This window comes from Cavia porcellus, unplaced genomic scaffold, assembly GCF_034190915.1.
Source record: "Cavia porcellus strain 051 isolate PalLab524CR breed Dunkin Hartley unplaced genomic scaffold, mCavPor4.1 scaffold_19, whole genome shotgun sequence".
NCBI classification, from domain to species: Eukaryota; Metazoa; Chordata; class Mammalia; order Rodentia; family Caviidae; genus Cavia; species Cavia porcellus.
In genome coordinates this window covers 65,772,387-65,796,643 of record NW_026947502.1, presented here as the reverse complement: position 1 = coordinate 65,796,643, position 24,257 = coordinate 65,772,387, and the positions used below count along the sequence as shown (strand labels likewise).

The following is a 24,257-nucleotide window of genomic DNA, read 5'->3' as shown; positions in this document are numbered from 1 at the left end:
GAACAACCAATAGGTCACATGTGAAATTAAAGAAAAATCTGGACAATTTTGACAATTCAATGACATACCAGAAGTTATAGGATGCATCAAAGCAGTTTGACAAGGCAAATTTATAGCAGGAAATTCCCACATCAGAAAAAGAGCACACTCAAATAAATAACCTAATATTTAACCTCAACATTTGAGAAAAAGAAGAGCACGTTAAGCCCAAAGTATGTATAAGACAGGAAATTATAACAATCAAAGCAAAAATTAATACAATTGGGACTAACAGAACAATACAAAGACCAAAGAATTGAAGAGTTGGTTCTTTGAAAGATTTAATAGACAAACCCTTAGCTAATCTTATGAAAAACAAAAAGACCCAAATCCATTAAATTAACAATAAAAATGGATCCTGCAGAAATCCAGAAGATCATTAATCCCTACTTCAAGACACTGTACTCTAATAAGATGGAAAACTCAGAAGAAATGGACAGATTCCTAGATACATATATTAATTACCAAAGCTGAATCAAGAAGATAGAAAAATTCTAAATAATCCACTATCGTCAATAAAATTGAAGACATAATTTAAAAGCCACCAACAAAGAAAAGCCCAGACCTTGACAGATTCACTGAATTGGACAAGTACTTCAGAGAAGAGCTAATGCTCCTCAAACTTTAATGAAATTGAAAGGCAACCAATACTCCCAAATTCATTCCTGGAAGTGAGTATCACCCTGATACCAAAACCAAAGAAGGATTCGACCAAAAAAAGACAATCTCTTTAATGAATTTAGACACTAAAATTCTCAAACTGACAAACAGAATGCAACAAATCATCAAGAAGATTATATACCATAAACAACCAGGATTCATCCCAGAGATATAGGGATGGTTCCACATTATAAATCAATAAATATAATATACCAAATTAACAGAACCAGGACAAAAGTCACATGATCTTAACAAATGCAGAAAACAGCATCTGACAAAGTCTAACACCCACTCCATAAAAACTACAGGAAATTGGAATGCAAGGTCTTTGCCTCAATCTGATAAATACCATGTATGACAAAACAACAGCCAACATCATACTAAATGGTCAAAAAACTCTAAGCTTTCACTCTAAAATCAGGAACAGGACAAGGATGCCCACTATCACCACTTCTGTTCAATATACTTCTGGAAACATTAGCCAGAACAATTACATAAGAAAAAGAAATAAAAGGAATATGAACAAGGAAGGAAAAAGTTAAATTATCATTATTTGCAGATGATACAATTCTCTACATACAAGATCCCAAAAGCTCCACCAAAAGACTCCTAGATTTAATAACCAAATTCAGCCGTGCAGTAGGACATAAAGTCAAAAGCAAAAGCAATTCCTGTACACCAAAAACAAACTCGAGAAAAATCATACTTTTTATAATAACATCAACAAAAATGAAATATTTAGGAATCAATTTAACAAAGTATGTAAAAAGACCTTTAAATTGAAGACTATAGTACTCTGAAAAGGGAGATAAAAAAGGACATCAGAAAATAGAAAGACATCCCTTGCTCTGAGATAGGCAGAAACAATATAGTGAGAACAGCCATACATACTTCTAAAACTGTTACCCAGATTTAATGCAATCCCAATCAAAATACTAATAGCACACCTCATACAACTAGAGAAAATAATCCTAAAATTCATATAGAATCAGAAGAGACGTAGAATAGCAAAATCAACTCTGGGCAATGAAAGCAAAGTAGGAGCCATCACAATCCTCAATTTGAAGTTGTACTACAAAGCTACTGTGATAGCATGGTACTGATAAAAAAAAAATTCAGATCCAAGGATAAGTAGAACAGAACAGAAAATGCAGAAACAACTCCAAGCACATTCAGATACCTTATTTTTAATAAAAGGGTCAAACACCTTCACTGAAATACAATAGCCAATTTAATAAGTCATGCTGCAAAAACTGGTTTCCACATTCCAAAAACTGAACCAAGACCTGTATTTTTTGCCGTGTAAAATAAAAATGGATCAAAGATCTAAATATAAAAAACAGAAACAATCTGCTGGAGGATTGAATAGCTAAAACTCTAGAAGATACAGGTATAGGCTTCTGGCTGAAATCCATCTTCTTGTATGTATCACTGCTGTCTTAGCATCTCAATGTGTGTACCTTATACATCTCACAATGTTAAAATATCCAAAACTAAATTACTGCTCTCCTCCTTAAAGTTTACTTCACTCATCCTATCTCATTTAATGATATGTATCCATCCAGTTGTTAAGAGGTTTTAGTTATCTCACAATTCAAGTTTTCAAATAATTTTATCCAACTTTTCCTCTTCCTCATGACATAACTTCAAGTAAATCATTTTTAAATGTTCTACTTATGATACAATTACAATTTCATTTTTAAATCCCAGAAAGCCTAAAAGCAAAATATGAACTGAACAGCCCTTGACTTAAAAAAAAAATCTGCCTGCATTTTAAAGCACTGAAGGCATAAAGTTCTCCTAGTGAGATATGTGAAGACCTATTACTCACAGCAAATTTCTGTTAAGAGGCCTACACATCAAAGCTAATTATGAACACATTCTGCAGTCAATGAACAAGTAAACTTTCCTTTTCCATTGAGCACATAAATCCCCTAACTCATGAACCTCTAATGACAAGAGACTCTGAAAACTGAAGTGTATTATTCAAATAATATAAGAATAAACTATTTGCTCACTTTAGTTTGCTCCTGTTGGCCTGAAATTTTTCATTTTAAAAAAAAAGTAGAATTATCTCAATCTTGTTCTACTGTTAACTGTGACAGAAAATCTGCTCATTTTCTCTCATTAACTTACTTAAATAATGAGTAATCTAGAATTAGAATACAAGTTAGAAACAAAACCCCAGTTTCATTCTTTTTAGAAGTAAATGAATTTTACTTGCACACCTGAAAGCATTTGTGACTGAACATGGTGAACCTATGGCATACGTGCTGCATCAGCCTGTTCGTAATCATTGAAAGCTCTAAAAGTTTTGCCATAACTAGTCTAGAATTTGATTCCTTCAATTTTTAACCTTTGGCACCTCTGAGTCAAGGGTAGAAGTTCCAAATGTTCATAAAGTCCTTTTACAATTTCAATCATCCATGCAAATCATGGTTTACTGTACTCTCAACACAGTAACAGAAACAAGGAGGAAGGTAAAGAATTCTCACAACTTTTTCAGTATCTTTACTCAGCATAATAAACATCACAGCACTTTTAACACTTTACTATCTCTAGTAACTAAGATAAATCTAACATCTCGCCAATATGGAAATGAAGAACAATTGATACAACAAAAAAGAAAAGAAATGAGGGATGTTGTCATTTTAAAAAATTGCTAAACAAGATCAAGCTAACTTAAGAATTTTTTTTTGTCTTTTTCATTTTTTTTATCGGTACCAGGGATCGAACTCACGACTGCCTGCTTGCAAGGCAGGCGCTTATGCCGCTGAGCTAAATCCCCAGCCCCAAGAATTTCTATTTTTTTAATTTCTCTTAATGTATATTGTCTGTATCTCCATTACTTTTTCTTCCTCATTCTTCTGTGTTTATGCCTTCCAGCCACCAATAATAGTAATGAGAATAATTCCTGACATACACTACCTTGATTCATCATTCCTAATCTAGAATCTATTGTATTAGCATTTTTAATCTTGAATTTTTCTGTCAATCCTAATAGTACTTGTACCAGCAAAGTTTGTTAATAAAAATGATATAAGGGCCAAAAACTAGCAGAATGAAGTAATGGTTACAATAAACCCATATTTTATTCATCACAAGAGCAGTTAAATACACTTTCAAAACTACAAACACATACAGATTTAAAAAATACTGCTGAATCGGTTGATAAGACAGTGCTTGGTATTCATATGAACTGAAAGCCAAAAACCTGCATGGCCAACTTAGATATCCTCTGCCAAAAAAACTAAGAATCAACAAGATCTCAAACTCAAGTGTGTAGCACAATCACCTGTAAAACTTTTAAACCTCCTATGCTAAAGCCTTAAACATTAAGAAAAATTGGCCTGTAATTCAGCATTTGTCCAATAGATGTCCTCAATCTTCTATCAACCAAAAGAAAGGTGCTACAACAAAGCAACACAAAATCTAAGAAGCAGTCAGACAATAGTGTAATTTCAGGACAAAGAGCAAATAAAATGCTCCTTAAAATTCTGTACCCCCAGTCCTTGCTGCGGCAGGGTGTATTTAGCTGCTATACAAAGAATCATGTTCATAAAATTGTAATGAGTGATATCACAAATATTACCTGATACAAATACTATTTGTTATAGTATTTAATGAAATCTAAGACACCACTGTTAAAATACACCATTGTGTTACGTGCTGGAATGACATGGGAAGAAATACCTCCAAATAAATTCCAACACAAAGCTTTATCATTAGTGTTTTCCAAATGATGACATTATTCCAATATTTAAACTTGTTCCATATTAAATATTTCTGTGCCTATACCACACATTTTAATGTCAATGGATTTTTCCCTCTCTCCCTTCTCCCACTCCTTCATTCTTTCCTTAGATGCAGTTTCACTATGTTGTACAAATGCACTTGAATTCACAATTCTCCTACTTTAGTCTCTCGACTAGCTGAAATCACACAGATGTACCATACACCCACTCCAAAGGATTTTAAATATATGTATCATGATTTGTTTAGGTAATTGTTGCACTGGTCTTGCATATAAAATACAAAACCATGTCAGAGACATGGCTCAGTGGTACACAGTGCCTGCCTGGCCAATTGCAAGGTCATGAGTTCTATTCCTGGAATCAAAAAATACACAATCATTTGAGCATGTTTTAAGAGTACTTTCATTAAACTTATAGAGTGGAGAAAACTGACATTATTTATTTATTTATATCACTATTTCTAACATACAATAAAAAAAACTGCCCATTTTTTCCATTTCTGTATTTATTATATTCCCTTAGCTAACAGTACTGCCTAGTACTTCCAAAATAATGTAAATACTAATACACACAACCATCTTTGACCTCTTCCTAACTTCTGTGGATACATCTACTGCATCACTAGTAAACATAATGCTATTAGTATAAAATATTCATTTGAGATATGTATTTACTGTTTTGTTATTTGTTTAAACCAAACTATAATCTTATTTCACTAAGAATTTCTTTGGTCTGACTGTCAAAATGTGTAACATTTTAACAAATGTCACTGAGAGAGCCATCAAATACTATGAAGTTCATTTTCCCTTTCACCTATGACTAATCATAATAATATATAATGTATTGAACAATCCTGGCATCCCTAAAATGAACAACTTTTGGTAATACAGTATTATCATAATGGTAATCCTATCTGCTAATACTTTGTAATTTCCACATCTAAACTCTAAGTAAAATTTGTTTGGAAGGGTGTTTTGTTTTGCTTTTTGAGAGGGGGTGTCTTCAATGTTGCTGACATTGGCCTCTAATTCCTAGACTCAAGCAGTCCTCCATCACAGTCTACCAAGTAGATGGAATTACAGTTATATGCCATCTCACCTTACACCTTGGACATTTGTGTTTTAGCTTTCATCAGTATTTGTTATTTTGTAGTTATATTTATTGGGAAAAAATACGGGCAGACTATCCTTCTTTCTGAAGCTCCAGATTTAAATACCTTCAAATACACTTCAAATTATTCAACCAGGATTTATTAACAAATAGTGTACATTTGTTAGGCACTAACAATGTACAGTTATATGCCCCTAACATTCTCCAATGTGATAATGTTAGAAAATGAGGCCTTGCTCCTTCATGTGAACTAGAAGCAGCCATGCAGGTCACGGGAGGAGAAACAAGAAGCCAACAACTTCCTGTAAGCCAGCCAGCACACACACTGGGAGACTAAAAGAGCTGAGCACCATCTCCTTCCCCCCTAGTAAGGAACTGGCTAATCCAGAGACACAGGCTGAGATAATAGTAACTTAAGTTTAAACCAGCTTATTGCTTGCAGTGTTTAATGTTTGACCGACTTTACAGGCCTAAAGCCAGTACTTAGCATCTTTTTAGCATCTATTTAGAAAATAACAATATGCAATATAGCAATACAGGATTTCCTTCTGAAAGGGGTAATACTGTCTCATTTCCCTATTATCTTGCTTTAAAGTCCTGTATTGTTTTCATTGTTTTTGTTTGGTTTGGTTTTATTCTGTTTTGTTTTGTTTGATCTTATTATATCTGATCGCATGGGCAGCTATTTTATAGATAACAAGATATATTATGGTAGCCATTATTGATTTCCTATTATCTTGTTTCGAAGTCCTATATTGCTTTCACTGTTTCATTTTGATTGGCTTTATTCTGTTTTATTTTGTTTGGTTTTATTCTCTTAAAAATAAATTTTTTTAGAAAGTGTGATCACTCAGAAAAGTTGTTATAGCTATTAATTTAGTCCAGTGTAGGATAAATTCTTCCTTTGTGGCCTTAAAAAGTAAAAAGGTAGCAATCATACACAGGCCAGCTCAAAACTATGTTTGTTCTATAATAGTGAGGCTCTACATCATCCTTTTTAGCTGTGTTTACTTAGCAGCAAGTGATTTTTATCACACATCTTTTACAGCAAGGCAACAGTTCCATGGAAACCACAGGGAAAATACCCATTACTGTATACATGAAATGGACTTTAAATATGTAAACTAAAGTAATAACTTTCTTATATTAACATTTTAAAATTAAGTAGTTAGCTATTCTGTTTGTCGTCTCTATGAATGAATCTAGAGATGATTTACAAAGAAAATCTGTGTCATTCTAGCAATTAAATGGAATTCTAGAAATCAGGGTATAGGAGATAGAGGAAATTTGAGATCCATAAAGTTATCAAGCTAGGATATATACCTGATGATGTCATCACAGACAAGAGAACAAGTCAGAAGAGAAATCAATGAACCAACAAAAAATTTTTATCCAGTAACATAGGAAAGCCAGGGGAAAAGGACAGTGAATGGTAAAAACTGAAAAAGTGATCACTCACCTCTCTCAACATATTGTTCTCTTTTTCCTTCTGCTCCAAAAGGCTTTCTAGGTGGTGGACATGCATCTCTGCCTCTGCCAGTCGTCTTGTTCTCTCATGGTCTTCCTCAGTAGCTTTAGCAGAAAGTCCTTTGCTCTGCAACATTTCTAGAAGCTTCTTAATGGACTCATCCCGAGCATTTAGAGTTTGTTTCTGAGTTTCAATACGTAGCTCCATTTCCTCCAGAGTCTTCCGCAGAAGAAATAGCTCTTTGGCCTGCCGCTCATGCTCAGCATGCAGCCTCTGGAAGTTCTCTTCTGTCAACTCTGTGACACAAGGTTCACCAGTCCGACTGCTACTGTCTTGCTGAAATAACTGATTCAGGTCTCTTTGGATCCGCAATTCATCCTGAAGAGCCTGGATTGTCATCTGCATGTGCTAGAAGCAAAATGAAAAGAAAAATTCCAAATCAGCTTTCCTTGTCAAGGACCAACCAGCTGTACTCTCCTCAGGAGGAGCTGAACAGCTAAAACAGCTAAAAGAGCTCTCAGAAATCTACAGCCAGTAAACCAGGATTCACCTCATTCTACTTTACAGTTTCTTAAAATATGGTTGAGATAATCTACAAACATATCATTAACTTGTCCTTTATTCCCAACAAGCAAGTATGCAGTTCCTCACTTTGTATAGTAATGATAAAATAAAGACACTGTTCAAAATTAACAGAAGGTATGCTGCAGGAACTAAAGAGCTAGAGAGAGAGAAGTCAGGTGAAATCCACAGGAATATGGACACATCATTCAAATATTTCAACAAAAAATATAAAGAACATAAAAAAATGGCTTTTATAAACTTTAACAGATACTAATGTTCAAGATATGGTTATATAGTATGGATTGTGCCACGCATTTACTTTATGAATGTTAATTCATTTAATCTTCATGATGACATACATATTTTCTCAATATTGTGATAGTCACACTTAATTTGAATTCTATCCTCCTTACAAATTTTAAGTATATAACACAATATTACTGACCATAGGTACAGCTTTGTACAGCAGATGTCTACAGTTTTCTTAAGCATGCTTAATGCAAAAGTTAAGCATAATTAAGCAGTAACTCTCCATTCCTCCCCTCCTGGGGAGCACCAGTATATTCTTTGATTCTTAAAGTTTATTACTTCAGCTAACCTATATATGTACCAGTTTTACTGATAAGGACACTAGGCTTCAGGAGATCTAAATAAATTATTCAAGACCATACAGTGATACAAATGGCATTCAAATCAAGCAGTCCTCAGGATCTACTGAAACTATCATCCAAAGGTAGTAAAATAATATGATGCTTACAAAATTCTGAACTTTCTATACAGATTAAAATACGGGTGAGTAAATAAATGAAGATGGTGATGCAAATCAACTGAAATACTTAGACAATATATCTTATCTTTCACTTGTATCTTTCATAAAGGCATATGATCCTTTATCCTTTATCATTTAGTCCAAATGATTCCAGCACATTATACAAAGCATTACAAAAGGTTGTTTTAATAAGAATCTTATTTTTAGGAATACAGACACAACAATAAAAGGTTATTTCTTATATTCAACCACAGCAGTGAATCAACTATTCCTTATATTTGCTATGGCAGTGCACCACAGTGGAAAGAAAACCAAACTCAATCTGAAGACAAGCTGTAGCACTCACAGTGACTGACTATGAAATCTGGACATAAAACAAACTTTCTGAATTTCAGATTACCCTTATTATTAATATTATTATAATAACTACAATAACTTTCCACAAGAGTTGATAATGTCATAGAAATCTTTGTGGTCTATGCTTAAAACTACACATTGTTGGGGGCTGGGGATTTAGCTCAGTGGCATAAGCACCTGTCTTGCAAGTGTGTGGTCGTGAGTTCAATTCCTGGTACCGGTAAAAAAGAAAAAGACAAAAAAAAAAAAAAAAAAAAAAACAACTACACATTGTTTAAAATTTTTGGCAGACTACTGACTAAATTTTTTTCAAAATTTTTGGCAGACTGAGTACTAAGTATCTCAAAGAAATTATCTGACAAGTGTATAAAAGTGTAAATACAAAGATAATAATGACAAAGCTGGAATCTAAAGGATATTAATAAGTGATAGGCTAAGTATAAAATAATATGTATAATATAAATTTATACTTATTTTTTAAAACCATAGTCACAATATACTACTAATACAAAAATTTATATGATAGCAAATACTGAATGTATTTGTATAAGTGTATGCATGCCAGAAAAAAAATGTCCAAAAGGATGGCCGTCTTTAGGCAAGTGTGTGTTTTGATTTTCATTACTCTTTTTGCGGAAGGTCTAAATTTCCAACAGTAAGCAGATAATACTTGAAAAAAGACCTGCTTTCATCTAAAACTAAAAGAATTCAACTTTAAAGAAGTCTACTTAGGTACAAAACACTATTTTGCTCTTATTTTTGTAGAAAAGGGGGAATACTGGTTAGTTTTTCATTACCAGGACCAAATATCGAACATGTACAACTTAACTATGAAAAATATTTATTTTCCCTCAAAGTTTCCAAGCTTTTAATCCAAGGTCATCTGATTTGAAGGTAAAAACATCATGACAGAAGGACATCAGGGAGGAAAGCTGCCTACCTCTTAGCATCCCAGAAGCAGGGAGTGAAGGAAAGTCCAAGAAGACATATCTTTTAAAGAAACATCTCCAATACCCTACTTCCTCCAACTAGACCCCACTTCCTAACAGCCGATTCAAAGATTTATCCAATAATGAGGATAGTACCCTCAAGATTCAATTATCTCTCTCTCTCTCTCTCTCTAGGCCACAACTCTCAACACTGCTGCACTGGGGATCAAGCTCATAATACATATGTTTTGGGGAGGGCATTTTATATGTAAACCACAACAGAAAGAAATTTAAAGCTATAATTTGCTATTTTTAAAAATACAAAAAAAAATTTCTGGAAAGTTATTTAAAAATGGTTACTGGTAATTTTCATTTACAAAAATAGGATTATTGAAGGACAAGCTTTAAGAAGATATTAATTTCATTTCTTTTGAACCTTTTAAAAATTTTTGAGATATAATTCTCATACTAGAGTTCACCTGTTTAATGTATACAGTTCAATGGCTTTTAGCATATTAAAAGTTATACACCAATCACCAATATCTAATTCCAGAACACTTTGATCATCCCTAAAAGAAACCTCTTACCATTAAGCTTCACTGCCCATCCACTCCTCTTAGTTCTCTTGAATTTTGAAACATGGAGGTATTTTACCTATTTGAAAAATAATTTTTTCAAAAGCCTTTGACTGGTGGTTTCTAGACTTCAAAAGAAAAGAAATTCTGACATAGAATGTGGATGAATTTTAAAGATGTTACACTAAGTAAAATAATCTGGAAACTGTAATAGTCTACTTATATGTGGCATTCTAGAGTGGTCAAGTTTATAAAGTAGAAAGAGCAACAGTTGCCTTTAGGGCAAGAAGAGGAAGAAATGGGGAATTATTTTAAGTATAAACTTCAGACATAGGATAGTGATGATGATTTCACAAACACTCTGACTGCCACTAAATTATATACTTGAAAGTAGTTAAGATGCAATTATTTGTTGTTGCATGTATTTTGCCTCAATAAAAGAAATTTAGAAGATAGAAGATACCTGAAATGAATTCCACTTATATGTATTAAACAATTTATTTCTAAATACTATCATTTTTTTACAAGTATGACAGGCATATTCATAACTGTGTATCTTTGCACATGTATCCAAATTTTTCTTGGGGATAAACCCACAAAAACAGAATTCTTGGATCAAAAGACAGACACAATTATAATCTTGATACGTATATCACAATTACCTCAAAGAGGGCCTATAAAAATTTAAACTTCCACTAAACAATGTCTAGGAATGGTAGCTACCCATATTCCTAATAGTTATAGTTATTTGCATTTTACTTTTAAATTTCTTTTATTATAAATGATATTAAAAGGCCAGGAATATAGCTGAGTGCACAGGACCTGGCTGACAAGCACAAGGTCCTCAGTTCAGTTCCTGGTTACCCCCGCCAAAAAAAAGGGCATTAAGGGGCTGGGGATTTAGCTCAGCGGCACAAGTGCCTGCCTTGCAAGCAGGCAGTGGTGAGTTGTGAGTTCGATCCCTGGTACCGGTAAAAACAAACAAAAAAAAAAAAGACAGGCTATTGTGGCCGCAGAGTACAGTAGAGAAGGTTGAAGGAATATAGCAGGAAAATACTGAAACCAGCAAAGCCATCTCCTATCACCAAGGAAGGCAAGGATGGATGAAAGAAAGGGCATTAAATATTTATTTACCTATCTATTAGCATTGGATTTTTCTTTTTGTTGTTGTTGTTACCCATTTTGTCACCGAAACAATTTTTTCTAAATCTACTTGAATGGCTGCTTATAGTAAAGAAATAATGTTTCACTGAACTGTTACAAGTATTTTCTAAGCCTGTAATTTTTCTTTTCACATTGTTTACGATGACCTAAAAAGAATTTTTGGCTTAGAGGTTTTGGGGGACGTGGCAGTTATGGTAGAATGTCAATTGATTGGCTTGGGAATCTGCCCATCTAGGGTACACTGATTTTGGCTGTCCTGGAAATTAAACGAAGGGCCTTGAGCAAGCCATGAACACCTCCACCGCTCCAAGGTTTTTTGTTTGGGGTTTTTTTTTTTTGTTTTTTTTTTTTGTTTGTTTGTTTGTTTGTTTACTGCAAAGATAGCAAGCTTTTTTTTAAATGCTTTGTGGTTTTGGTAGTATTCTTATCTAAAATTTTTATTAGGATATGTGTGTAATACATAATGACCACTTTCAGATTGGTGGGTTGATACATACATATAATATCTTTATCATTTTTATTGCACCTATTCCCTCACAACTCTCCCCATCCATCCTAGCCCAGATAACCTTCACATCTTTACAGAATACATCTTCCTATTTCTTAGCATGGGTCTTTTATTTGGCTTTGTAATTATTTATATAATGAGTATCTAGTATTAGAAAAATCATGTGACATTTAATCTTCTGTGACTGCATTCAATTAGTATTAGGATCTCAAGTTCCATCTATTATAAAATTACATTTATCCTTCTTTAATGGCTGAGTAGTACTTCATTGTGTACACATGTATCTTCTTTGTCAGTCATCTATCTACTGATGAACATGTAGGCCACATCCATGTTATAGCTATCATGAATTAAACTGATATAAAAATTGAGTATACATGTATCACTTCAGTATGATGACTTTAGCTCTTTCAGGAAGATATCCAGGAAAGATATAGAGGGACAAATATAATTTCTATTTTTAGTTTTATGAGGAATCTCAAAGTAGTTGTACTGACTTACATGCTCAACAACATGGAAAGGGTTCTTTTTTCCCCAAGAAGCTTCGAAGGGTTTGTTTCCACAGTCCTTAATAATGTTTATTCTTACAGGAGTATGATAGAATCTCAGTGTTATTTTCCTTTGCATTTCTCTAACAAAGATGCTGAAATTTTTTCCTGAATTTATTGGCTATTTGAGTTGCTCATTACTTGGCTGGGTCTATCACTATTATTGGAGGTCTAATTTTTTTTTAATGTTTATATATTTTCTAGCACTCTGAGAAATCACTGACAAAACATTTTTTTCCATTCTTTAAGTTGCCCCATTACTTTGTTGGTTGTTTCTTTTGCTGTGCAGAAGCTTTATAATTTTATATAATCCCATTTCTTGTGCAATTGGTATTCAGTTAAGGAAGTCTTTGCCTTCAACACTGTGTTTTCAAGATTCTTATCGATTTTTTCAGCATGTTCAGTTTCTGTTATTATACATAGATCTTTTTCCCGTTTTGACTTGATTTTAGTACATGATGAGACACACAGAGCAAAATTCATTCGTCAGCATGCAGATAACCACATTTTCCAGCACTATTTCTTAAAAAGGTATTTTTTCCTCAGTGTGTATTATTTGTTCCTTGGTTAAAAATTGGATGGGTAGATACTCTTGCGGTTGTTTCTGCATCCTGGACTTTATTCCACTGGACAATGTGCTCATATCCACTCCATGTTGTTTTTACTGCTGTACTATAACTTGGATTACATGGTTGTGATGCTTCCTCCTTTGCTGTTGTAGCCCAAGATTGTTTCAGCTTTTCTGGGTACCTTCTAGTCCCATATACATTGTAGAAGTATGTTTTCTAGTTCCAGGAAAATAAGTCATGGTATTTTTTTATGGAAATCACATTAGATCTAAACATACTATAAAGTTGGCCATGGGTTTGTCATAAAAGGTTTTTATTATTTTAAGCTAAAGCCTTTCCAATTGCTTTTTCTCAAGGTTTTTATCATAAGGAGCCGACATCTAATTATATGATTTTTTATTCTTACCTCTATTTATCCTTCAGTACTATGTTTATTTATTCACATACCCATCCGTTGGATGAAATCAACTTCGCCACAATGCATGACTTTTTTAATGATTTATTATATTCCATTTACAAGCATCTTGTTGAGAATTCTTGTTATATACATGGGGGGGGGTCTTTTTTGTTTTTATCAGTACCAGGGATCGAACTCACGACTGCCTGCTTGCAAGGCAGGCGCTTATGCCTCTGAGCTAAATCCCCAGCCCCAGTTATATACATTCTTTAAGTAAACTAGGTTTGTAGTTTACTTTTGTTGTTATTGTTATTAAGTATATTTCCAGTTTAATGTAATACTGGACTAGCTTCAAAGTGTGAGTTTGACAATGTTCTCTTCCTTTCAACTACACTGAAGAGTTTGAAGAATACTGCCATTTATTATTCCCTAAAGTTCTTGTAAACTTCAACAGTGAATCAATCGGACCTTCAGCTTTTCTTAGTAGGTTTTCTTATTATTGCCTCAATTTCACTGCCTTGTTACTGGATTATTCAGGGCTTTTAGTATTTCCTTGTTTCAGTTTGGTAACACAAGTATCTGAGAATCTATTCTTTCTTTTAAATTCTCCAATTAATTGGAAAACAACTTTTTTTAAAGAAGTTAATTATAATCAACTGAATTTCAGTGGTGTCTAGTGTGGTTTTACCTTTTTCATTTCTAATTGCATTGATATGGGTCTTTTCTTTCCTTATTTTGGTAAATTTAGCTAAGAATTTATCTAATCTTTGTCCTTTCAAAGTACCAACTTTTTGATTAAATGATTCTTTGTACTGTTTTTTCTAGTGTATATTTCATTAATTCCCACAATTTTATTGCATGTGCCAATTTTGGATTTGAATTGCTCTTGTTTGCTAGAGCATTGAGGTGCATCATTAGGTTATTTGGGTTTGTTCTATTTTTCTACTATGGGCATTAACTGCTATACATGTCTTTCTTAGGACTGCTTTCATTGTGCCTCAAATTCTGGTATGCTGTATTACTACCAGAATTTTTCAATTCCTTCCTTAATGTCTGTTGTGCCCCACTGATTTTACAAAAGTGTATCATTTAATCTCCATGTGTTTTCTTAATTTCTGTGATTTCTCTTGCCACTTATTTCTAGATTCATTGTCCTATGATCTGATAATATGCATATTTCAATTCTTTTGTACTTATTTAAGCATGCTTTATGGATTAAAATGTGGTCTCTTCGGAGAAAATGCTGCTGAAACACTGCGTATCCTGTTGTTGGGGAGAATACTTCGTAGCTACCTATTAAGTTTATTTATTCAAAAGTAGAGTAATTCCTAGGTACCTATTGTTTGACGTTTTGTATGGTTGACCTGTACACTTGTGAGTCAGGGAATGAACTCCTACACTCTGACTGTGCTGTTTATCTGACCTTTTCGTCTAGTAATTTTTGTTTGATGGAATTGGATGTATCTGCATTTGGTGTATATACGTTTAAAATTGTCATCTTTTCCCACTGGAAATCCTTTACCAGTAATTAGTGACCTTCCTTGTCTCTTTTGATGAGCTTTGTCTTATAGGTAGCTCTTGTCACTAACAGTAAGATTTCTTTAGTTGATATATGTTTCCCAATGAAATGGTTCTGGCTTTGGTTATTTTGGGGTATTTATATACCTATTCAACCTAATCACTATAATAGGATCAGACTTGGTTCCTGGATTCCAAGAAGTGAACCATTACTACTTATGTCAGCATCTACATATTCAACCACCTCATGCACTGAGACTTTTTTTAACAATTTCACTCTTTTTACAATGATCCCTATCAATTGTGACATATTACTACTGACAGGATAAAATACAGAGGATGAGGGGTGTAAAAAGAAAGAGAAAAAGCAAAGAAATAGTTCAGAAAGAAGAAGTAATAGTAAATGAAAGAAAAAAGATCAAACATTATTGATACTATTTTTAGAATTGAATGAAGAGCCGATATAAAGGTGGTTTGAGAGAATTAATTGTGGAAGGAGGAAAAGAGATGCAGAGAGAGGGAATTGCAATTGGAGGTTCAGGGAAGCTGTGAGAGGATCAGAATCTTTTAAAATCCTCTATACACAATTTTGGTGAGGGTTACCCTGACTTGGACATGAAAGGTACTATTTAGATTAAAACACCAGTTAACTCTTAGTCTCCTTCCCACATCTACATAGATATTTATATTAGATGAATAAAGAACAGGAAAGAGATTTTTTTTAAATACACATGGTTACAAAAACATAGATTTAAAGCACCTTCTTAGTACTATTTATACTGCAACTTGAATTCAACCAGTAAGCGCTTCCTTCTATGTTCACAAATGGAGAAACTTGACTTGCAGGGGAGGTGTGAATGGACTGCTGAGTACAACTCATTCCCACACCTCCACACTCCACAAAGTACCACTATGTCCACATGCTGCCTTTCTCCATCCCCTCCTCAGTCCACAGCTGCTCCAGTTGTAACTCACTGAGTCTGTCCTGTTGTGTAATATCTCTTTCTTGCCAGTTAATGAAAGGGACTGGAGGTTCAGATGGATTCTCGGCCTGCCTCCCCTGTCTGCCCTGCTCTGTTTATTTCAATTTTTCATCTATGGATGTGGCTAAGCCTGAAGTTTTTGGCTTTGTCTTATGATCTTACACTTACCTGAGAGTGGGATGAGAGATACAGTATGGCTAAGCCAGTAACCAGTCAGCCACTGATTTCTGAAAGGCCTTTCTTGATCTCTTTATTTACTTCCCTCTTCTAAATACTGTAAAGCCCTCAACTCTCTGCTCAATTTCTATAATGCTCCAGCTGAGCCGTGGGCCACTCACACCCTCTGAAGAAGCCTCATCACTTTGGCTCCTCCCAGACTCTCCCTCTCTGAACTCTTGACAGGCTTCAGCTTCTGTGGAAGGCCTTGTTGGCACATACACTCTTTGACTGGGAGAAGAGTTTCTGTTGCAGCATGAATAGGTGAATAACCTAAAGGATATCACACCAACACAGAATTCCCCATTGGTGAGAGAACATCACAGGAAATGCCTGGTCTGAGACTACTCAAAACACTTTTCTCCCAAGGGTCTCACAGACTGCAGTTTATAATGACCTGAGTCATGATTCTCACAATAGCTTTTATTTTACAAGATTTCCTGCCGACTCACTGCCTCCAAGCAAGATAAAAGTTATTGTGGGCTTGAAGCAAAGCTATTCTTTCTCTAGCATATTTGTACAGAAGATAAAATGAGCATATACATTCTCCAACATTCACTGAATTTTACACAAAGATCTTAGCTGTAAGACAATAAGCAAATTTCTGTTTGGAAATTCAGGATGAACTGGGGTTTTTTGTTTATTTGTTTGTCCTGGTGTCAGAGATAGAACACAGGGCCTTGCACATGCTGGGCAAGCATTCTACCATTGATCCATACAGACAATGCTCTACCATTACTCCAACAACTGCAAAATGAACTTGCACATCAAATTTTATTCCAGTACCCATCATTCCAGTACCCTTTTGATCTAACACTGAACATAAGCTGGAAGAGTTGGGGAAGCTGTTGACTAAAATTCCCCCAACAACTGCCATTATTATATCAGGGTGTACTTCAATGAAAAGCCAAGATATTGGGAACAAGATGGTGATAATTCCTAAGGCACTATGACTTTTATTAGAACAATTCATATATAAGGGCAACAACAGATCAATACAATCCCTCATATACTTTCTGGAAAGTATCAGAAGCTCTTCTTTTCATAGAACAGAACACTGACCCAGTTTATCCTGATGCCTAAAATAATAGAACCAGTAATCTAGAGATATTTTTCATCAGAAAAAAGAGTATTATGAACACATGAAAACATCTAATATGCAAAATTCACTTACCCACTAATCTACAATCATTCTGTTTTTCTGTTTGTTTTTTGAGACACAATCTTGTAATGTTCCTATACATTAATAACCAATTCACCAAGAGAGAAATTAGGGAAATAATACCTTTCACAATGGCATCAAGAAAACTGAAATACTTAAAAATTAACCTAACCAAGAAAGTGAAAGACCTCTACAATGAAAACTACAGTGCTCTTTTAAAAAGGTCACAGAAAATACCAGAAAATGGAAAAACATTCTCTGCTCTTGGATAAGCAGAACCAATATAGTCAAAATGGCCATACTTCTAAAACTGTTACACAGATTTAATTCAATCCCAATCAAAATACAAATAACATTACTCACAAAACTACAGAAAAGAAAAGAAAGAAAATAAATCAATAATGGCTACCAAAATGCTTCTTGTTATTTGTCAAAGTAATTGCCCATGCCATCAGGCATAATGAAATCAAACAAAACAGAACAGAATAAAGCCAATCACAATGAAACAACGAAAGCAATATAGGACTTCAACCCAAGACAATAGGAATACAACAGTGACTACCATTCTTGTTATCTCAAAGTAACTGCTTATATCAGACATAATAAAATCAAACAAAACAAAATAGAATAAAATCAATTAAAAGGAAACACGTAAAGCAATTGAAACAAGATAATAGGAAACCATTCATGGCTACCACAATACATTTTGTTATTTTTGAAATAGCTGTCCATGCCATAAAATACAGTAAAATCAAACAAAACGAAACAGAATAAAAGCAAACTAAACAGAACAATGAAAACAGTGCAGGGTTTCAAAACAGGATAACAGATTAACAATGGCCACTGCCCTCCCTTTTTAAACATTTCCTCCCTTCACTTTCACAATATCCACTGAAAACACCCAATACCTTTAACAAGACCCTGTATCAGTTATTATTTTCCTCCTAACTTTTACTGACGCAATCTCTTCTGGCTCTCTCTTTCACTCTTAACTAACTCCTGCTTGTCATTTCATTCTCACCTCAGGTACCAACTTATTTAGAAAGGAGTTGAGGCTCTTCAATTTCCTCATGAATATTCTCAATATAATTCTACTACTGCATTTGTATCATTTTTATCCTTTAGCTTCACCACCAACTATGCATCTTTTGACAGTATTAATTCCTAATTATCTTGGTATCCCCATTATGTCTAATACAGAGATGGTCCTCAAAAAAATTTTTTGTAATGCTTCCTAAGTCAATGAAATTAACGTTCTCTCTTTTACCCATTACAGTGCTACTTTCCTACTATAGGAATATGTATTTTCAGATTTAGAATGTTATAGGAATAACATCCCCTTCACACCTCCACTATATCTACCTATGCCCTTTAATATGTCACCTGTTCTTTCTCTCCCTCACAAGGATCTAAATTTGTTTGAATTCGTTTCTCACTTAATTTATTTCCAGGAAATATGTTACATTAAGCTCATTCACCCATAGTTCATAAAGCAAGTGATATATCAAGGATACCTCTTTTCCTATTTATAAGTACAGAGAAAGAACAGAAAGGATCTGCAACAAAACACAAAAAGCATCACATTAATTATAGTAACTTTATAGACATTTTCTTCATAAGAATGGAAAAGATTCAATGGTAATGTAGACTTCCCAAAATAGCTTCAATTTAGCCATCACGTAACCCTACATATAAATAAGGAAAGCAGAAAGAGGGAGGAAGAACTTGATGGAAGAAAGTGTGCAAACAAGACAGTATCCCAAAAATCAGGAATTACAGTGGTAAAAATAACACAGTAAACAATGCCAAGATTGAAGAGATTCATTCCATTATATATATAAAAAAGCCAGACCTACCTTTTCTAAAATCTTAAAAGTAAAACCAATCAGCAGTCAGACCCTATTACAATCACTCCTCAATAATTAACTTGAAACTATGTGGCAGTAACAAGTTATGGCAGAACCTGCAAGGAATCTTATAGTGTTCATTCTAGCAGTAAATACATGTACATCTGTATTTTTTGTGTATGTGCTGGATGCACATGCTAAGCATTTCTATACTATTGTACTACATTCAAGATTTCTAGCACCATTATCTTGCTTCATTTTCTACACTCAAAGTTTCAAAGCTGAGCTGGGCATGGTAACACACACCTGTAATCTCTGCATTTGGGAGGCTAAGGAAGGAGGATTGCCATGAGTTTAAGGCCAGTCTTGACTATATAATGAGTTCAAGACCAGCCTGGACTACACAGTGAGAGCCTGTTTGAAAAAAAAGAAAGAAAAAAAACCCCAGATGATCCCAGCACTCAGGAGATTGAGGCAGGAGGACTGCCATGAGTTCAAGGCCAGCCTGGTCCATAGGGAGATCTTGTCTCAAAGAAAGTTTCAAACATTTGCAAATAAATATGACTCCCACATTTGGTCACTGAAGTCTAACATATACATCAACAACAAAAAAGAAGGGTGGAGAAAAACATTAGGTGATAAGAATTAGCTATTTTCTCAATGAATTTTGCATAATGAAATCAAGAAGCCTGGGGTTAGGACTGGTGTTATAGTTCAGCAGAATAGTACCTATCTGGGGAGTATAAGGTCATGAGTTCAATTTTCAGTCCCCAAGTCCCACAAAAAAAGAAGCCTGGCAGCCTATTGACATTAGCAGCAGCATACACATATAGTTCACAGGGGCTGATATCTGTCTCCACTGTGTGCTCACAGTTTATCAGAAGCTAAGGAATTTTTCTAACAAGTTCCTCCCCACCTTACTTTCAGAAAAAAGGAAGAAAGAAAAGAGTACTGAGGAAATGACAAAACCATGACTGAATGTTTTAGAAAAGTACCCATGCACAGGGCCAGTATTTAAGGTACTTTCACATAAATTACCACCAGTAAAATAATAAAGATGAAGCCCAACAAAATTATTTATATAAATAAGTAGCATACAAATAATTCTGTCTGGTGGGAAAACTAGCAAAAATGATACATACTTTGTTCTTGAACTCTGAACTTTTCACTATGAAAAACTGTACCCAATATTGCAGATCCAGTTGGTAACACTACTATTCACACACACACGAATAGCCCCTAAAAATGTCCACCAAGAGAAGTTGGGATCAGCAAAACCTTAACAGCAATGAACATACCTGAAGTTCAGATTATGTCTTATAAATATTATTCATTCAAAGGAACCATGGCTCCTTAAGAAAACAAGGAGAAAAGTAGTACAAATAGACTCCCTATTTTACCAGTGATAAACTGTTCAAATAGTACTGAGAACATGACAGAAAAGATGAAGGAAGACCCTGACTAGCAGGCACCCACTGACTAACTCTAGGGCTAATTAAACACATAACATTTTACCCTGAGCCTCCTCTGGGCAGCACTTTTGTTTACACACTGACTAACCCAGGAATCCCTTGAGCAGGTGTCATTTCAACTAGTCAATTCTTATACCAAATAAATTTGATAAAATTGGCATTTTTATAAAATCTTATAAAAATTAATAAAATCTTATAAAATTATCTTATAAAAATGCAGTTTTTAGTTATCCTGCATTTAAATAATTGGACTGGTAAGTAGTTAAACATCAAAACAAAAAATATTTTCACAAACTACTGCAAAAAATATGAATCTCTAAGTCCACTCATGTAAATTCAAAGTTTGATGAGGAATTAAATATTTATACAGTCTCAAATTATCCCTTTACAAAATATTTATTATTACAAAGACTGGAGGCACCAGATAGATATCACTATAAGTCAAGTGATCAGCAGCAGCAAAGGAACCATCTGACAATCATGTGCCACCTAACAGGATGCAATGACAAGAACAAAGCATCACTTCTTTAATAAACTTTGTAATGATACACAACCTGACTATAACATGAACCATTACAACAAACCCAAGTTGAAATACATTCTCTACAAGGAATGGTCTTTAAAAGTGTAATAATAAAGGTCAAGGAACTGTCCCTGGATTGAAAGAAATAAAAAAGACATGTGGCCTATGATTCTGAACTAAAAATAATTTTTTTAAATCACTGTTAGGACAATGGATGAAATCTGGACCTAAAAGCAATTTTATGAATTTGACAACTAGATTAATTAATTAATTAATTAAAAGGGCACATTTAATGCTATCCAGATAAAGGGCTTTCTAAGCCAAAAACTGTTTTATGCAAGAAATTACAAAGTGTGATACATTTTATACTACATAAAAATTAAAAATTTGTGGCTATCAAGAAAAATTTTTAGAACCCACAAATCACAGACAACATGCAAATAGCCAATAAACACATGAAAAATAAACAAAAATGCAAAATAAAAGAAAGTATTTTTAACATATAAAACTGGTAAAAGGGAGTGGAGAGAGAACAATGGTCACATCAGCAAACATGCCTGGTCTGGGAACCAGTGCCATGCATGGGCTGCTGCTGGACTAGGAACAAGCCTCTCCCCAAGAGTCTGAATCATTAGTGGACTGGGAGGAGAGAAAACAATGGCCGCACCAGCAAACAAGCCTAGTCTGGGAACCCGCACCATATGCTGAACTGGGAACGGCCAGGCTCCAGCCCCCTCAACTGTGTGGGCTGGCAAACAGAAGTACCAACCACCTACCTCCCTGCCCTAAGCGACGGACTATGACAGCTATCCAGATGAAGTGCAACTGGATGTCTGCAGTGCTCTGGTGTTTCACTAACATTGCAGGTCTAGGGCCAGCGGTCTGATCATAGGCTCAGAGGATATGGGTACTCAGTGTGGCCTTTGGGGGGGAACTCCTTCTGAGGGTTGTAACCACTGTTTTGAGGCATTATATTATTTCCATTTTGTTGGGTTGAGTTCTATTCTCTTTTGTTTTGCTGATGTTAAATCCAATGGCAGGAGATGTTATTTCAAGGACAGCAAGATATATTATGGTAGCAAATTTGGATTTACTATTCGCTAGTTTTGAAATCCTTTATTGCATTCATTGTTTTTATTGTTTCTATTCTGTTCTGTTCTGTTTGATTTTGCTATGTCTGAAGTTATCTGCAGCTATTTTTGAAGACATCAAAAGGCATTATGGTAACTATTGTTGATATCATAATGTTTTGAAATCCTGTATCTCTTACACTGGTTTTTGCTGGGGTTATTTCTTGTTGTTTATTTTTATTGTCTTTTTGAGACAGGTTTTCACTATGCAGTTCAGGCTGGTCTCAGACTCACAGAGATCCTCCTGCCTTAGTCTTCTGAATGCTGGGATTATAGGTATGTGTCACCATGCCAGGCATAAAGTAAAAAACCTTTTAAGATTGTATTAAAAGGTAAGTAAGACAAACAGTATTCCACATTTTTGTGATCACCTAAAATGGTCTGATCGTTCTGAAAAACAGTTCTTAACAAGTTCATCTAGAGTAGTTTTTCTAAACTAGTTTTCTACTGAAGAATTAAATTCTATGTAACAATTTCAGTGACTATTTTCTCAATTATTCCAACAGTAAGTTAGATCCAGATACATGGAAATAAATAAAGTAATTCATTACATAGAGTGGACATCTAAGGGCGCTGAGGCTTAATTTCCTCCAGACCCAACTGAGAAGGGCTCTAGAGCTGTTGGGAGGAAAATATGCTTTCATGCTATTTGTGTGTATGCACATGAGGTGGGGGTTCGTGAGCCTCACAGGTGCGAGGCAAGCACTCCATCACTGAACTTTTCTCCTAGCCCAATCCCTTTTATTTTTCATTTTTTGTTTTATTCAGACAGGGTCTTACTACACTGCCCATGCAGACTAGCCTTTAACTCTTGCTCCTCCTACTTTTGCCTTCAGAATGCTGGGATTACAGGAGTGTACCAAAGCACCTGGCTTCAATCTCTTCATAAATACAACTGTGACATCTTGGGAAGCAAAGCTGTATTACAACAATGCTGCTTTTCTTTCCAAATACAAGCTATATAAAATAATTTTTGTAGAGTTGGTTTTGTACCATTTTCTCAGTGATATATGTTAAACATTTTTAAGAATACATAACATATGAGGAGAGAGTCTCCTGTTGTTCCTCTGATCAGCTCTAGTGAACAGATTCAATTTTTTTTTTAGCCATCTACCATAAGAAAATAATCAGAAACGTGAAAATATATTAACCAAGATAGTCTTAACAGTTACATAATATGACATGATCTAATGTAATCATTTAAAATAATGATTTTGAGGAATATTTATGCTCAACTCGTATTTAGTTTTTAACATATGATGTGCTAGGCTGGGGGTATAGCTCAATGGTATACTTCTTGCCCACCATGTACAAAGCCCTAGTTGAATCCTCAGTGCCACCAACTACACACAGTCACAGACACATAAGTGGGCACTGTGATAAAAATATGTAATGAATGCTTCAATTTAAAAATTGCAGTAAAAGACACATTTCCATTAACTGTCCCCACATACACACACACACACACACATCTTGTCAAAAACTTTCCCTTGCTTCAAATACACTTATCTTTCTTGCCACCTTCTGAAGCAATTCTGGAAATCTACTTTCGTTATTAAAAAAAATACAGTGAATGTTGCTGCCAAGAATCATCCAACAAAAATGTAGGCTCATAAAAAAAAATTACAGGGTCCTCATCCACTTACTCACTGGATATGGTGTTGTGTGACTTCTGGCTCTTCAAAATCAAAACGACCATTCTGAATTGATTTGTGACATACGGGTAGCCAGGACAGCATGCCAGAGTTATGCACAAAAAAAGAACTTCCACAACTGCTTCAGAAAGTGGTAAGAATAAAGAGATCGTGTCTGAAGTAATGTGGAATATTTTGAAGTACACTGATGGTAATGTGTCTTCTACTATAATAGATGTTTGACAGGCATGGTGGTACACACTTGTAATCCCTCTTGAGAGGCTGAGGCAGGAGGATCACCACAAGTCAAAGCCACCCCTGACTACATAGTGAGTTCAAGGGCAGCCTGAGCTACATAGG

The 24,257-nt window shown here is 34.6% G+C and overlaps 1 protein-coding gene across 11 annotated transcripts in view; it reads right to left on the bottom strand.

Moving 5' to 3' along the window:
• Positions 1 to 24,257, bottom strand: part of Erc1 (ELKS/RAB6-interacting/CAST family member 1) — a 521,572-nt gene that overhangs the window by 384,839 nt on the left and 112,476 nt on the right. For all 11 annotated transcript variants that reach the window (XM_063231309.1, XM_063231311.1, XM_003463708.4 and 8 more), the window contains exon 3: positions 7,024 to 7,440. In XM_063231309.1, the coding sequence (XP_063087379.1) occupies positions 7,024 to 7,440 (417 nt within the window). The remainder of the gene's footprint in view (positions 1 to 7,023; positions 7,441 to 24,257) is intronic.